This window comes from Phalacrocorax carbo, chromosome 24, assembly GCF_963921805.1.
Source record: "Phalacrocorax carbo chromosome 24, bPhaCar2.1, whole genome shotgun sequence".
Classification (NCBI taxonomy): Eukaryota; Metazoa; Chordata; class Aves; order Suliformes; family Phalacrocoracidae; genus Phalacrocorax; species Phalacrocorax carbo.
Window position 1 is genome coordinate 872,243 of NC_087536.1, and position 15,070 is coordinate 887,312.

Genomic DNA, 15,070 nt, shown 5'->3' on the forward strand with positions numbered 1-15,070 from the left:
TCCCGCGGCGACGCTGGCTGACGTCGGCTCAGCCCTGCCCGTCGTGACGGCGCCGTCGATGCTGCTGCGGGGCCTTCGCTGGAAAAAGCCGAGCAAATCGCAGGAGGAATGTTTGCTGGGGATGAAATTGGGGCTGCTGATTGCAGCGGCTCCCGTTCTGGGCGAATCGTAACAAGCTTGGGGACTTCCAAGGAGTTTTTGATTCTTTTTTTTTTTTAAAAAAGAAAATATGCACAATTAAGGGGGGGTGTGTGGAAAAAGGAAAAAATATGCTCAGAATAATTTAGGGATAATTATACCCATCTGATTCCTTGAGAATTGAGGGTGAAGGTTAGGTTTTCTTCCCCAAAAGCCCAATCTACTGGATAATTTCTGCAGACCTGTGGCTTTATTATTTAGTGCGTTTAGCCAGGTATCTCGCAGCAATAGATGAAATGTGTACGGCAGAGACTAAACCTTAGCACAGGAGTGAGAAATGGGTATAGGAGGAAAATCACAGCACCTCCAGCCACGTTTCCCAGGCAGAGACAGGTCTGGACCCCACAGAGACCTTGGGGTCGAGGTCCAGAGGGGTTATTTTTAGGTTTTTAGTTATTTTTAGTGTTGGGAACCCATGTAATGAGTTTATTTGTTGTGGGTTAATTAGCAAGGCTTTTTAATGGAGAGAACTGTGGTGACTCAGTGTTTTGGAAAGAGTCTTTGGGGCTGCGGTTTCCCAGTGGGTTTTACCCAGCGCTGCAGGGAGCATAGCTAGTATAGAAAATGGAATCAAATTCCTGTTTTCCTGAGTTTTATGAACTAATAAATAATATTTTTTTAAAAAAAGAAAGCTAGGAAAAGGCAAAGTTGCCAGCCATGAGCTACAACTTCATCTTTGTTTTGCGATTATAGCTTCTCTGAACCTGATTTCTTGGGGCTATGAGCCTGGCAGTCTCTGTACCCTTTGGCATGTACTGGCCCAAATTATAAGTGATATTCTGCTGAAGCTGTATCTGTCAGACGTCCCATCGTGTCTGTCTGGGCTTTTTTTTTTAACCCAGCTGAGCTCTCTGCCTTTGCATCCACCTGCACAGCTCCAGCGCTGAGGCTCAGCAGAGCAAGTGGCCAGAAAGGAGACACCAGCGGTTAAAAAGTGGGGGATCAGGGGGGGAAGGAAGTAGTGACCCCAGTGAATGGGGCCTTTAGGAGCTGCAAGGAAGGAGGCAGAAACTCTGGGCGCATATGAACCTTGCAAATACCCAGCGGAAGGCAATGCTGTCCCACCTTCTCCAATTAAATTGCAGGGGCTCAAGCTGCGGCGGCTGGGGGTGTCAGTCCCTTCCTGAGGGGATAATAATGCAGGTTTGTGGAGGCCCGCTCTGTCCCACGCTATTAAAAGTGATGCTCTCCAGACCGACGCTGCCCAGGAAGATGCTCGAACTGCAGAAGCAAGCGATTCCTCTTCCCCACATTGATTTTACCGCTGGCGTGGGCACAGCAGCTGCGGCGCGACGCCGAGCCTGGCACCTCCAAGCCCTGCTCCCTCGCCTCCTCGTGTAATCGGTGTGTTTTACAAATCGGAAAATTGCACGTTAATGCTTTGGTTTTATTCCTGCTCATCATCTTCCAGCATTGCTTGCTTATTATCTTAACTCCTCGGAGCGATTTCTCCTCCCACCCCCCTGCTGCTCGCTTTGTTCTTTATAGCTGCCGTGCTCCCGGTTGTAGCAAACCAGCTGTGCCGCGGTTCGCAGCCCTACAGATTAACGTTTTTCCACTTTAATCACTGCCTGGGAAAAAAAAAAATACAGGCCAAGTTGCCATTCGAGTAATGCAATTGCACTGCGGAAGGTCTTTTCATTTGCCGCTGTGTTTATTAAACACCGGTGCTTTCAGCTGCTGCAAGAGGGGGGTAACGAAGCCGAGGGGAACGTGGAACCTGGTGCTTAAATGTAGCTTGGACTTGGAGGGTTTCATCTGGAAACTGGCAACTTGATTTATTCGTGGCCCAATAAAGGGAAATGGCACCTCCACATGGCTCGAGCATTGGGTGTAAAAAGTGCTTGGCTAATTTTTTTCCATCGGGACAGATGGAGAGTTGGAAGGATGTGGGAGAAGGAGGGGCTGGGGCTTGCTGTTGCCTGTGAAGATGGAAAAACTAGCTCAGAGTAGATCTGGGGAGAAAAGTCGTGAGAAGAAAAGCTCCTGTGCCTTTAAAGAGTCCTTACTAGCGTGGGGTTTTGGAACAGGAGAAGTGAGAGTGCTGAAAGTGGTCAGTTAAAGCCTGAGAAATCCCGCATCAAAGCTTGTGAACGGCATTAAGAGTAGCACAAATAGTTGCTAATGAAGTTGCAGGGATGAGTAAAACTCTTGCTTTCTGCTGTTCTGCTATGCCAGGGAGTAAAACCAAACTCCCCGTCAGCAAAGGGGGCGTGATATGGTCTGACAGCCTGAAGCTGACGGAGGTGAGGAGGGGCTTTGCCATTTAAACCTATTTTAGTGTTCATCTGCAAAACTTCTTCCCATTGAGGATGTTCAGCGTGGCTTGCTTGCAAATAGAGTGCAGACTGAGAGCTGCAGCAGCACCGCTTTCCATGGAATTAGGTGTTAAATTAGTTGGCAGGACCTGTAATTTGGGTGCTCTCGTGTCTGTCTGAAGAAGGATGGAGCGAGGCTGCGGCACGTGGTGGTTTCCCTGGCTCGGAAAGGACAGGATGGAGCCTATTGCTGCAGTGTGCCCGTGTGGGCAGCCCTGAGCTGGCCTGGGCTGAAGTGCTAAACCTTAAATTAGCACTTTCCAGTCCTAACCTGGGGCTAGGAAATTGCAGCAGGATCCTATGAAAAGCCTTTTTAATTGATTCATGCAACGGGTGTCATAAAGGCAGTGAACCTAGGCACCAAAGCAGCAAACGCTGGCTGCTCCCTTAGCGCTTCTGCCTGCAAGCTGGCCATTCCTATCCCATAGAAATGACTTTTGGGGCTGCTAAGGAGTTTTCTGGCTGACCCAGTCCTGGGTGCAGCTGAGGGACCCCAGGCTGCCCAGCTGGGGCCAGGGGAGGTGCAGGCAGGGTGCAGCACCCACTTCCATCTAGTAGCTCTGCGCAATCACTGCGTGGATCTCCACCAGGCCCCAGATCTAATTTTTTTTGATGATGAAACCTCTCCTAAAATCTCCCTAAGCCCCCTTTTTCCCCTCTGGTTGCTTACGCAGGGCTCATTGCTGCCTGTGCACGGGACTCCCCTTGCACCCAGCCAAGTCCTGCCCCCTGCATCCCCTCCTTACCCCAAGGCACCAACAAATCCTGCTTAATGTCCTCTCCGTGCTTCTGGCAGGGGGCAGAATTTCATCTGCAAAGGTAAAGCTGGTGAAGTTAAGTGGCAGTGGGGGGCATGGGCCCACTGTGCCGGCTATTTACAATTAATATGCTGGGGAGCCCTGCCTGGGGGAAGACGTAGCATCTTTACTGAAAGCGCTTGGTATGCCGGCTGCACGCAGAGCCAACCCAAGCACCACTGAGAGGGCACGTTAGCAGCAAGGCTCGGTCCCTCGGAGGGTTTAGCGTGTTTTCCTGCAGCCTCAGTTTTTTGTTTTACTGGATTATTACATGAAACTTTCTGCCTGTAAAGCCTGGGGTGATTTGTGGGGTGGGAAGGGAATCCCAATCCTCTGGGCATTGGAGGGGGACAGGGCTCTGCTGGTGGAATAACCTCCCTCCAGCAGCAGCGTCACCCCCTTAAATGTCTCCAAACTCCCAAATTTTGGCCGCTGGTCGATGTCCCGCTGTTTGAACGGTCCCTATTGGTCCCAAGAGTTAAATGCTGGCTGAGTCATTTCTTCCTGCAGTTAATGATTGCCTGGGCCTGATCCTGCCAGAAGTGGAGTCACATTAATGATTAAAACCCATAAATAAGGGCTTGCTCGTTGCCTATGTATGAAGCCACTCTACGACCTTCCCTGAGCTCCAGCAGCAATATCAGAGGGGGAAAAAATTATTCAGGATAATAACCCCACCCCGTTCCCATGGCCCTTCCCCGCTCCCTCCGCACCCTGAGAGCATCGCGCCACAGTGATGTTAAACAGAGCACAGTTTCAAGTACTGTTTAAATTTGGACCACAGAATTTATTCCATTGAACACTAAGCTTTTTAAAAGCTGTGCCTGCCTCTCCCTCGTGTCCAGCAGGGCTTGTGCATTATCTATCCATTATGGTAATGTTAGTATAAATAAATGGATGATTTAAGGTCGGCCCCTGCCCACTGGTGTCTGGGTGCATTGCTACAGATGCAAGCAGCAAAGCATCTGCATGTGTTTGCATTGCTGGAAGAGTGCTTGCTCTTTATCAACTCTTTTGCAGGAAAGAAAAGCATGGTATAAAGTCTCATTTGCTTAGAGAGAAAAAAAAAAAGGTAGAACTGAAAGATCTCTGGAGTGGAGGGGTTTGGGCTTGCTGGGGAAAATGCTGAAATCCTGCTTCCATGCGCAAGGCGGGAGCTGGGAGGGCAACTTGCCGCTGCTTTTGCAGACGTGCTTTCCTTTAAATTAAAGAATTTTTGAGGGCAGTAAAAATGATTCCTGGGTCACGTGTGGGACTGCTGTGCCCCTGCACCAGCAACCCTCCTGGGCCGAGGGCTGGGCCACAGTGAAGATCATGGAAAGCAAACCTTTCCTTCCTTGAGTGCATTAATGGTGTTGTACAGAAGTAGCCGGAGAGTTTTATTGCTGTTCCGATCCCTGCAGGCACAAATCTGTTTTCTTAGCAAGGAGTTGCAGGGCACAATTAACTGCTTGTGGAATATCAGGTGTTAATTACTGGCTGATGGGGAAATGGTGCTGGGGAAGAGCCTGCAACGTGCTCCCAGGCTTCTGGCCTGATTTATGCTGCCGGAGGTTTGGGCTTTGCCTGTGATTCAGTGGAGAAGGAGAGAGAGCCTGAAATTACCGCTAAAACCTAGGCTGAGCTGAAGTTTTATGGTGACTCATTCTTTTAAATGTGGCTTCAAATTAATGTGGAAATTTTAGGCAGTGTTGAGCATTATCTATGGACCTGATGGTTTAAGGCTGGTCTAAGTCTGCTGCTTGGGCCATCCCTTAGCTGTGTCACAGCCTGGTTTTGTAGGGAAATACTGCTTCCACCTCGCTCTTTTGCACACTAAGTTGACTTCTGAATTAAAGTGCAGAAAGCATATAATAGAAGTAGATGAATGCACAGAGGGTTGGTCACCAAGCACCAAAATTTCTTTGTGCAATGAGTTGAAAATAAGCCCTGTGATCTCTGTGCCGGTGCATGGTCAATCCTGATGGAAAGAGGTTAGAAAACCATGAGAAAAGTCACGGGGGCAAGTGGATATTTCTTTTTAATTGACTGTTCTCCTGGCTGCAGCATCTTTGAAAAGGAAAGAAAGGGTGGAGGAAATGCGTCGTGCATCTCCCCAAATGCCTCTTGCTCAGTGCTGGGTGTTGGGGTTTCTTAGCCCAAGAATAAGACACCCACAGCGCCCGCTTCACTGGCTGTTAGCAGCATGAAAAGCGCTGGTAGAAACCAGGCTCCAACACACTGAAAGTTCATTTTAGATTGGTTTTTAAAAAATGGGGAGAAAAGTTGCCATCTCTCTTTGCTCGTTCAGCCTGATCGCGGCCAGCTGTAGCTCAGTCATGGCCAGAAATGTCACTTTTGGGGCATTTTTCATCCCATTATCATATCCTGAGGTGTAATATCCTCAGTGTTTGGGATCTGCTGGCCACTGATAATCGTGTAACTGTCATCCCATCTCTGTTCTCACCCTTGCAGCTTGCACACTAAAAGGAAAGGGATACGGTCTCTTCTGCTGTGCTGAGTTACTCTATGCCTGCTAAGAGCTGGGTCAATACAGCTCCCACGTCTCTGGGTGCAGCCCTGAGTCGCTGTTATTTCTTCAAACCTCGCTTTAAATTCTCCATTTGGCTACCCCAGAGAGAAGCAGCGTCTTCCTCCCAAAAGCTGGGGTTTTCAGACTTTTCCCAGGCCACGAGCCGCATCGCAGGTGATGCTCCTTTTTCTTCCCGTCTCTGCGCACCAAGGCAAGCTGCAGAAAGGAAGGGTGCTCCCCTTCGCTGGGTGCTTCTCTGCGTCATCGGAGACTGGCTGCGGACACAGCTTTTCCAAACTCATCTTTTTGCTTTTTTTTAATTGAACATCAGTTTTACGCTCTCTACTACTACGTTCGTATGGCCGTACAAATGCTTCCAGGAGCCAGGCGGTCTCCCCGTGCCAGTTTCTTTCTCCCCACACCTTTCTTTCAAGTATTAAACCTCGCTGAACCTGGGCGTAATAATTTCTCCTTCCTTCTTCCTATTCACACGAGCGCCGGGCAGCTCAAGGTGGTGTTGAAAGGGAGGTGTTGCACACAGCAGCAAGCTATGACGGGTAAATGTGGACATTTGGGTAAATCTGGATATCACTCCCTGGTCCTGGGCCCCGAGCAGCTGCCTGGGGGGCATCTGTCCCTGTTCTTGCTAGCTTTTGGGCTGCCACTTCACCCTTTGCTGCTGCAGGAGAGCTCCTGGGATGGCTGTGGGGTAGCAACAGGCTCTTTCAGCACACCAGCAAGGGCGGGAGGCCCCGACTGCAACTTGTTTGCTGTTAAAAATTGGCTAGAGATACACCTGTGCACCAATTTTCTGAATAATTGTTGGAGTAAATCCACTTAAACAGAGCTTTGCTGTTGCTCTCGGCAGCAAAACCAAGCAACAAACTCAGGAAAGGGTTAACGCTGGCCGCTTGTGCTGCTGCTGCCTTCCCTCTAATTGCTCTGCGCTCCTGCCAGGCGGAAGTCGGAGGGAGCAGTTCAAGTTCAAGGCTTGCCTGTGTGCATGTGTACGCTCTTTCAGCCCCGCTGCGGAGGGCAGGAGCCGGCCGGAGCAGGGAGGGTCCGGCAGGCAGCAAGCGAACCCCCCTCGCCGGAGCTGCAAGGATGGCTCAAGCCTCCGAGTGCCGAAATTCCCACCTCTATTACTACAGCATCAAATTTGCTCTGTCCACCTATGCCACCCTCTTCTCGGTAGGTGCTCTGGTTGCTTTGTCCGTCCTTCCTGGTGTTTCCCCCCACCGTACCACCCCCGTCGGTTGAATTTTACTTCTCAGTGTCAAAATTTCCCCTTCCAAGGCATCAAACCCTTGCAGTAAAATCAGGTGCTGCGAAGCCCCTCGCGCTTAGCGCTAGCTGGGTCCAAAACAGGCAATCTTGGGTGAAAACACAGGTTCTGATGATTTAAGAGCACCTCCCTGGGGCTGCCCGTCCCCAGGGCTGCCCTTGCAACCCCCCCCCCCCCCGGCAGCAAGTTGCGTTTTGAGGCATTTGGAGCATAAACATGGCCATTTAACGTATTCCCCGCACAAGCACCCGTCAGGCGGCGTTGCCAGCCCGAGCCCCCGCCCGTCTCGGTCGCTGCGATTACATCGTTCGATAGGGCCGAGGCACTAAAGCGGGCGCCGAGCGGCGTGGGCATTTTAGCCAGGTTGGTTATTTTAAGAGGTAAAAAGAAAGCTTGGTTTTAAGCAGTTTTGAATCATTAAGGCAACTACAGGTCAGGCTGCCCCGGCACCTGGGAGGTACAAGTACGTGTCGGAGCAGGGAAGGGGGAAGCAAGGAGTTTTCTGTCACTTTAGGGTCTGTACATCCTCAGTTGATGCATGAGATATGAAGTTAGTGCCTTCTCGGGGTTAACCTTGCCTAATCCAGTCCATATTTACAGATATTGCCTCCTGAGGTCTAACTAATCCTCTTTGCCCCGTTCTTGGCTGCCTGCTGGGCACGTATAATGGTATGCGTGTCTAGTTGTATGGGTGTAATTGCCTAGAATCGCGCAGAAATATCTGCCTGAGTTCCCAGGCGGGCTCTGAATGGTCAAAGGGGGTTGCAAGCAGGGCCTGAAAATGCTTTTTATTTCCCACCCCACCCCCGCTTTTTTTTTTTTAATGATCGAGCTCACTGGGAGGGCGGCGCTCACCCTCGCTAGCCGGAGACGGCGAAGCCGGTTGCCTCACGGCGCCGAATGACTTGTGCCCACCCCAGGGCGTGAACGAAAATAAGAAAAATGGGTGGGTTTTTTTGTAGAATATCTCGCTGGTCGCCTTGCGGCCTGCTGGGTAGGAAGGCTCCTGAGGGAGAGGAGGCTCGAGCATCTCCCGCGGGCTGGGCAGGACCCTCGTGGGACTGCTGCTGCACCCAGCGAGACCAAAAAAATCCCGATTTCTTAACCCGTTTGTGGCTGTGGTTTGAGTTTTTGGGTAAGGATAGTGAATTATTTTTCCTTGCAGAATTAATCTGCAGGAAAACCTGTCACCGTGGTTTTGCCTTCTCTGAAGAGCTGAGTTTTGCTCGGTTTGAGGTTTCCCCAAATGCTTTTAAGCAGCTGTAGGAATGGGGAGAAGGTGCAGGGGTTTTTCTTCTCCCAACTGATCTGAAGCCAGGTCGGGGCTGTGCTGTGCAGACGTAGATTAACAATGGGATGAACCAGCTCAATCTCAATGCCAGAGGCTTATTGATTGCTGGGGCATTTTGGGGGGCTCAGTGGGCATCCCGGCGAGTCTGCCAGCAAGAAGAGACTCAATAATTTCCCAGCGACTGGAAAATAGCTACAAAAAAGTCATTTCGAATAACTCCGACACAACCTGCCTTCAGCCCCGGGCCGGTCCTCGCGCCGGGACGCTGCCCCATCGAATCCATACGGATCGCGCGGCTCCTGCGAGCTGTTCAGCCGCCTGACCTACTTCTGGCCTCATTTGCACATGTCGCCGCCGTATTAATTCAACGGCGCTGCCGAACCCGTCAAAGCCTCATTAACCAGACGTGACCAGGGCTGGGTTTCTCCATGGCCAAACGCGCTCGATAAAAAATGATTGTGTAGGAGCTTCTTGCTTGCATTGCATGAAGGGTTCAAACATTTAATCCCCTGGGTAAAAAGTCAGTGGAATAAGGCTTGAGTTGGTTCACCATGAAGGGTTGAGGAGGTTTGGGGTGAGATTGATCGTGGTTTTCTAGTGTAGGGTTGTCCCAACCTGCAGAAAACTGGATCTAGTGCCGCTAGATCCTTTCCGGTGCTTTCCTGCAATGAAAGCACTTATTTATAGGTGGGAAAATCAGTAAAAGGAGCAAGGGATAAACTGGAGAGTGGCTTTAGCCAAGCACAGAGCAAAGGGCAGAGAGGTTTGAGCATTGCGGGTTGGACCGGCTGCTTTTATACAGGTATATTTAACGCTCGTCAAGGGTTCAGCAGAGCATAGCTTTGGAATTTTCTTTTCAAAAAGATATGCTTCTTTCCTTTTCTTACTTTTCCCATAAAATTGAAAACTACTATTTTAATCGACCCTTATAAAAGCAAATTTTTTTACATTCCTACATACCGCTGGCAGTTCGGCATTATACGATGTATTTAATCGCTGTATTATTAATCCCCTGATTCTATCTTTTAATGACTAAAAGCATTCAGCACTTTCTATATCGCGGTTTCTCGCCTGCACACTGCAATAAAACCTTCTGAAGAGGAACGGGAGTGCCCTGTCCGCTAATTTGAAGCCAGACGGGTCTTCAAAAGCTGGGCAGAATGAATCTGCTGTGGGCTGGGGATTTGAAAAACAAGAGTTTTGCCCTTAGATTTGCACCTCTGGTCATCTTGGATGGAGAATGAAGCGATGCCCCGTTGCCTTTGCTCCTCCCCAGGCCGGTGCTCTGACTCACGTATTCTGGCTGCCGGGGTCTGCGTGGGCTTGAAGCCACCGTCATCGTGACTTTCTGGTGTTCCCGAATAAGGAGAAATTAGTGCCTCGCGTCAGTGTGGTGTTGACTCATCCAGTTAATGCCGTTCACCCTGGAACGGGCCACGTCTGCCACCTGGCCCTTGGCAGGCTTCGAGGTTGCACTGCTTTGGCCGTGTTAGCGTCCCCTTGGGTTCGCGGTACTCGTTCGCTCTGCGCGTGGCTGAGAGTAATTCTTGTTACTCGGGTCTTTTGGGCCCTGAACAAGGGGAACGTGGCATCTCCTGGGTATTTAGTGAGATTTTGAGGACAGGGTAGGACCATTAGCATCAGGTGGCCGCCTCTGTGCCAAAGCCAAGTCATGCAAGGCTGGAGAAGCAATCTCAAGCACCAGAGAGCCCATAGCTTGAAGAGAGCTTTGCAAAACTCCCTGTCTCACCTGTGGGTTAGCTGTGAGCTCAAGCTTTGGTACCCCCCAAACCCTCTCAGCATTATCAGAGCTGAGTATTATATTATTTTCTGTTCATTAATTGCCTTTCATCCCACTTGCTGACCGCCAGGTCTCTAAATGGCTCTGTGATCAGTGAGACAGTGATTTCCACCGGGGATTTCCCCTTTTAGCTCTTCCCCTTCCCAAGTCCCCAACTTCCCCCTCAGATCTTTCCTTGCCCATTAAATGGAGAAATGCCTGGTGAGGAAAACCATCATCACTGTTATCCCATTAAGAAGAGATGAGGATGGAGTGAAACAGCTTTGGAAATGGGTTGCAAAGAAGGGGAAGGGGCTTGGGCAGACCTGCAGCTCCTCATCACCGAGAGAAAAATGCTCTCTAAGTTGTCAGGTTCTGCAGCATGCCCCCACCAGGGACTGAACCTCCCTGGTTTGTGCTTTGTCGAGTCGTTTTGCTTCTTGCCGTCGGAGCCAATTCAAGGGGGCTGCACTTTGTGCGGCCTTGTCACAGCGTGGTGCAATGTGTCGGGTCTTCCCGCCTCCCCTGGGACACAGCCCCACATCTAACTGCGGTTTTGGAGGCTGCTAAAATCCTGGCTGGGGGGAAGGTTTGGTCATAGCAACATGTATGGGGCTGAGAAATCCAAGTCTGCAATTCTGTCCATCCAGGAGTATGGGAGGGAGGGAGGAAGGCGTGTCACGGGGGTCCTTTTTGGGGTGGGAATGGAGGTTGGACGTCCTGGGGCGGCTGCTCGCTGCCTTCCACCCCCTGCCCACGGAGCTCCTACAGACTCCAAGTGCTGAAACCAAGCAGGGCTGAAACGAAACCCAAAGGTGATTTCTTCCTAGCTTGTAAGAGGAGAATTGATGCAGGATGCCTTCACTGCAAGTCTGGTGGGGTTGCAGCCACCTCCTTGGGTTTCCCTGCGGCGATGGTTTGATGGCGTGGTTGTTATCGTATAGAAACGGGGTGATCGTCATTAGACGGTAGGTGCAGATTTGCTTTTTCTCTTAGATGCATTGCAGAGCGGTTGTAATTACCGGCTGCTGCCTGTCCTGGTGTTCGCGCTGTATTAAGGTGATCACCGGGCAATTAATATGTAACTACAGAGGATTTACCAGCAAACTTCATTATGTGCCTTACCCTGTCATCAAGTGCGGGTGGAAGAAAAGGGATGTGACGCCAGGAATCAAAAATAGCCGGGCTGATTGAATTTCCGTGGCAAAACCAACCCCCCTGCGGAGCAGCCCAGTGATGGCAACCAGAGCAGTCGGGCTTTGCAAGGGGCGACGCAAACTTTTCCTGCTCATCCGTGGCCAAAGGGGGATGGGATGATCAGGTTTTTGATGAAATACGTGGTGGTTTCCCTTGCAGATTTTTACGGTGCTGCATAGGTCCTGAAAAAGACTTGGACGTCACTGGTTTGCTCCAAATCTACCATTTTTTCAGAGAAATGCTGCTTTTCAGGGAACGCTGACCTTTCTCCCCAGCTCTTTTCCATCCAAATCCCTTTGCCACCCATCCTGCAACAGCACCAGCTCCTTGCTTGTCCTTCCAAAACTCATTATATTCAGGCAAGCTTTGCTTTGCCATCTGCCTTTGCTGGGAGATGTGCCAGTATATCCGTTCCCTTCCTCGAGGTGTTGCCGCTTTGCGAGAGGCTTTGTGTTTTAAGCTGCTTTGAGCAGAAGCAACTCTTTTTTTTTTTTTTTTTTTTTTTTTAATCGGAGGGTGCTTTTTAGCCGGTGGGGTGCAGAGATGGGCTGGGGTCCAGCCTGCAGCACTAACCCTTAGCAAAGCAGGTCGCAAGGGGCTGAGTGATCTTTTAAACAGGGAGAGAGCCAAGAAATTCGGGTGGATCAGCTCAGAATTTGCTTGTTAGTCCCAGGGACTAGTTTGAGGTGCTTGGGCGTACAAAGCACGCAGCCTCTTCTAAGCCATGAACCCAAAAAAAGCCATGCATGCCAAAGTATCTCCCCATGCTTTGTGGAGCCATTTGCCCATTGCGCTTGCACGTCCCCGTCGCGTTTGCATGGCAAATAAGCGGTGCGTGCCCCTCCTCCAAAAAATGGGGTTTCCTTGCCAAAGGGATGGCCGTGGCAATGCTGGGAGGAAGGACTGGCACCGCTCAGCAGCAGCCGCGTGTGTGCCACGTGTTTTAAATTTTGCAAGGATGCTTTCAGCCCTGGAAAAGCTATTTTTAAGCAATGCACGTGTCTATCCTGAAAACCCTCCTTGGTTTCTCTCCCTTGCTAGCACCTGAAGCCCGTCCCATGCACACGGCTTCCTCAGCCCTGGAGCATCCAGGCCTCGAGCCCCCTCCTGGGTTTGCTCCGGGCGCTTTCTGGGATCTCTTCCCTCACTCGCATGGCAGATGGATTAATTAAAATGGAGAAAGTGGTTCTGATTGGCACGCGGGAGGAACAGCGGGGATTAGTGGGGGCCGCGTGGTGTGCATTAATGTCTACCCCCCGCCTTCAAATCCAAGTGTATTTCCTGGGACACCGTATAAGGGATAAACATTAAATCAAACCTAATCCCAACGCACCAACCTGACACTTAAAACAGAGTATAGAGAAGAAACTGCGATTAAAAGCCTGTTATCAGAAATAGGCCTGCCTGTTTGGTTTCAACGAACTAAAGTGTCTGCAAAATATCACAAGTCTCAATTTCACTTTCTGAGAGATTTCTATTCCTTTACAGATGAGATGGAGCCTGAAAGCGGACAGTGATTGATAGACATAAACTAGCTACACAAACACACCAGAAATAGTGCCCGGGCAGGGGTAGGGAAGAAAATCAACTTGCCAAAAAAACCCGAGGAATGTGCGTGAAAATTAAGGATCAAATTGTCAGCGTGAATTAACAGGAAATGTTCGAGCAAACTCTTTAGGAAAACGAACAAACTGTTTAGGGGCAATGAAGCCTTTTGGAAAGGGGAAAGCGATGGAAAAGGAGGGGGAAAAAACCAAGGTTTTTTTCCTCTTTGGCGATGTAGGCTTTTGGGTGCGGGTGTCTGCAGCCAGGGGCTTTCCCCCAGCAGCCTCCTGCTGTGATTTGGGCTGGGGAGGGCTGCTAAAAGCAGCGTGAAAAGGCCTCCGGATGCTCCTCGGTTTCCTTGCTGACCTTTTCAGGTGTCGGCTCGGCACTGGCTGAGAAGCCGCCCGCCTCCAGCTGCACCGCGGGGCCGATGGGCACGATGCAGACGGCTCCTGACAGCACGAAACGCTTGGGATCGCGTTGCTGGCTTTGATGTTGAAGGAGCTGAAGGGATGTGAGCAGCCCTTTTCAGAGCCCTGCTTTATCCCAGCATCGTTAGACTCTCTTCTTCAATTAGGGCTGTTTCATTGAAAGGGGAGAGAGGGGAAGAAGGTTGTCATAAATAATCTGTTGCTTTTCTTTATGGCCCTTTTCAGGCGGGGATCAAAAGCGCTTTGTAAGAGTGCAGCAAGCTTTGTTTCTGATTGTTGGTGCTGGCGAAGAGAGGGCGAGCGGCTCACTGTGGGTTTGGGTGCAAGCTGGTGCTAAAGCCAGGTGTAAAAATGGAGTGAAGTGAGTTGTTTTGGTGATAGTGCTATCTAAGGGTGCACTTTGGGAGGGTGGGCTGTTCGTGGTAATGACTTTCAGCCTCTGGGTCTATCAGACCTAAGGCAAGGGCCAAGCTGAGCATCCAGACAGACCATGAAGATACAAGCAGGAAAGGGAGAGGAAAAACCAAGCAAAACCTAGCTTAAAGGTGCCCAGTTAGCTGGATCATGCTGCAATGATACATCCCCTTTCCAGCCAGAGGCTGAGCAGCCCAGCCTCGAGCAAAGGGGATGTGCCAAATGCTGACAGTACCATTTGGGATTGGATGTTAGACATCCCGGAGTTGGGTGCCTTTTCCTTGGCCATCTGCGACGTCTTCCACCTCTCCGTCAAAGCCTCTACTTTTTCCCCCGGTGGCGTCTGAATCCCATCCCGTGCTTCCCTTGCAGATCCTCGGCCTCGTGATCCTGTGCATTGGGGTTTACGCTGAAGTGGAGAGGCAAAAGCACAAAACCTTGGAAGGGATCTTCCTGGCTCCAGCCATCATTCTCCTCCTGCTGGGCTTCACCATGTTTGGCGTCTCCTTCGTCGGCATGGTGGGGAGCCTCAGGGACAACCGGACGCTGCTGAAGACGGTAAGGCCATCGCCACGCTCTCCGTGCAGCCCTTGGGGTGGTCTGGGTGATCTCAGGGAGGAAAATTAATGTATCCTAAAGAGTCGCCACCATGACTTATGGCAACCGTGTGCCCCTTTCTGGATTTAAATGCCTGCATGGTGTGACTGCTTGGTGTTTTCAGCAATACCGTGAAGCCAGCGGAGGGGTAATGGGGAGAGGATATATTTAAATTGCAGAGCTGACACCCTAATTTCCCTGTTCCCCATGGCTGAATGCCTCCCGGCATCTGCGGGAAGAGCTGCTGCCTTCCTCCTGAGGTAACAAGGGAGTTATTTTGGGGGCTGAGAATCCCATCTCTGGTGGAGCAAAGTCTCCACTGTTAAGTTTATTTTAGCTGTGACGGTGCCAATAGAAAATAAATTTGTTTCCTTTTGCAAGGGAGTTCTTAGGAGAGGGGGAGAAATTACCTTTGAAGCCCAAAATGGAAGAGAACCAGGACACTAGGGCAAAGCTGTTCGTTCCTAACCTGCTTTCCAGGGGTTTTGTCGGTGCGTTGAGCAGCCGACCGCCTGCCCTCCCGGCAGCTCATCGCCTGCCCTTGCTCTGGGGTAACACCCCTGCCTCCAGCGAGGGACAGGAGGCTGCAGGGATTTAGAAGCTGAGTTATAAGTCATTCCTTCCCTTCAGACAGGGGAGAAGCTCTTCCACCACCCTTGGCCAGGGCCAGTGTCCATCACCGAGCTCTGTGACAGCTCTGTCGGC

The 15,070-nt window shown here is 50.7% G+C and overlaps 1 protein-coding gene across 4 annotated transcripts in view; it reads left to right on the forward strand.

Annotated features, from left to right (window-relative positions):
• LOC104053155 (tetraspanin-15) overlaps nt 1-15,070 on the forward strand; it is a 63,963-nt gene that overhangs the window by 10,887 nt on the left and 38,006 nt on the right. For 3 of the 4 annotated variants that reach the window (XM_064472927.1, XM_064472926.1, XM_064472928.1), the window contains exon 2: nt 14,141-14,326. In XM_064472927.1, coding sequence (XP_064328997.1) covers nt 14,261-14,326 — 66 coding nt within the window. In that variant the 5' untranslated portion in view covers nt 14,141-14,260. Of the gene's footprint in view, nt 1-6,794; nt 7,017-14,140; nt 14,327-15,070 lie in introns of those variants that run through there. The other variant, XM_064472929.1, reaches the window with a different exon arrangement.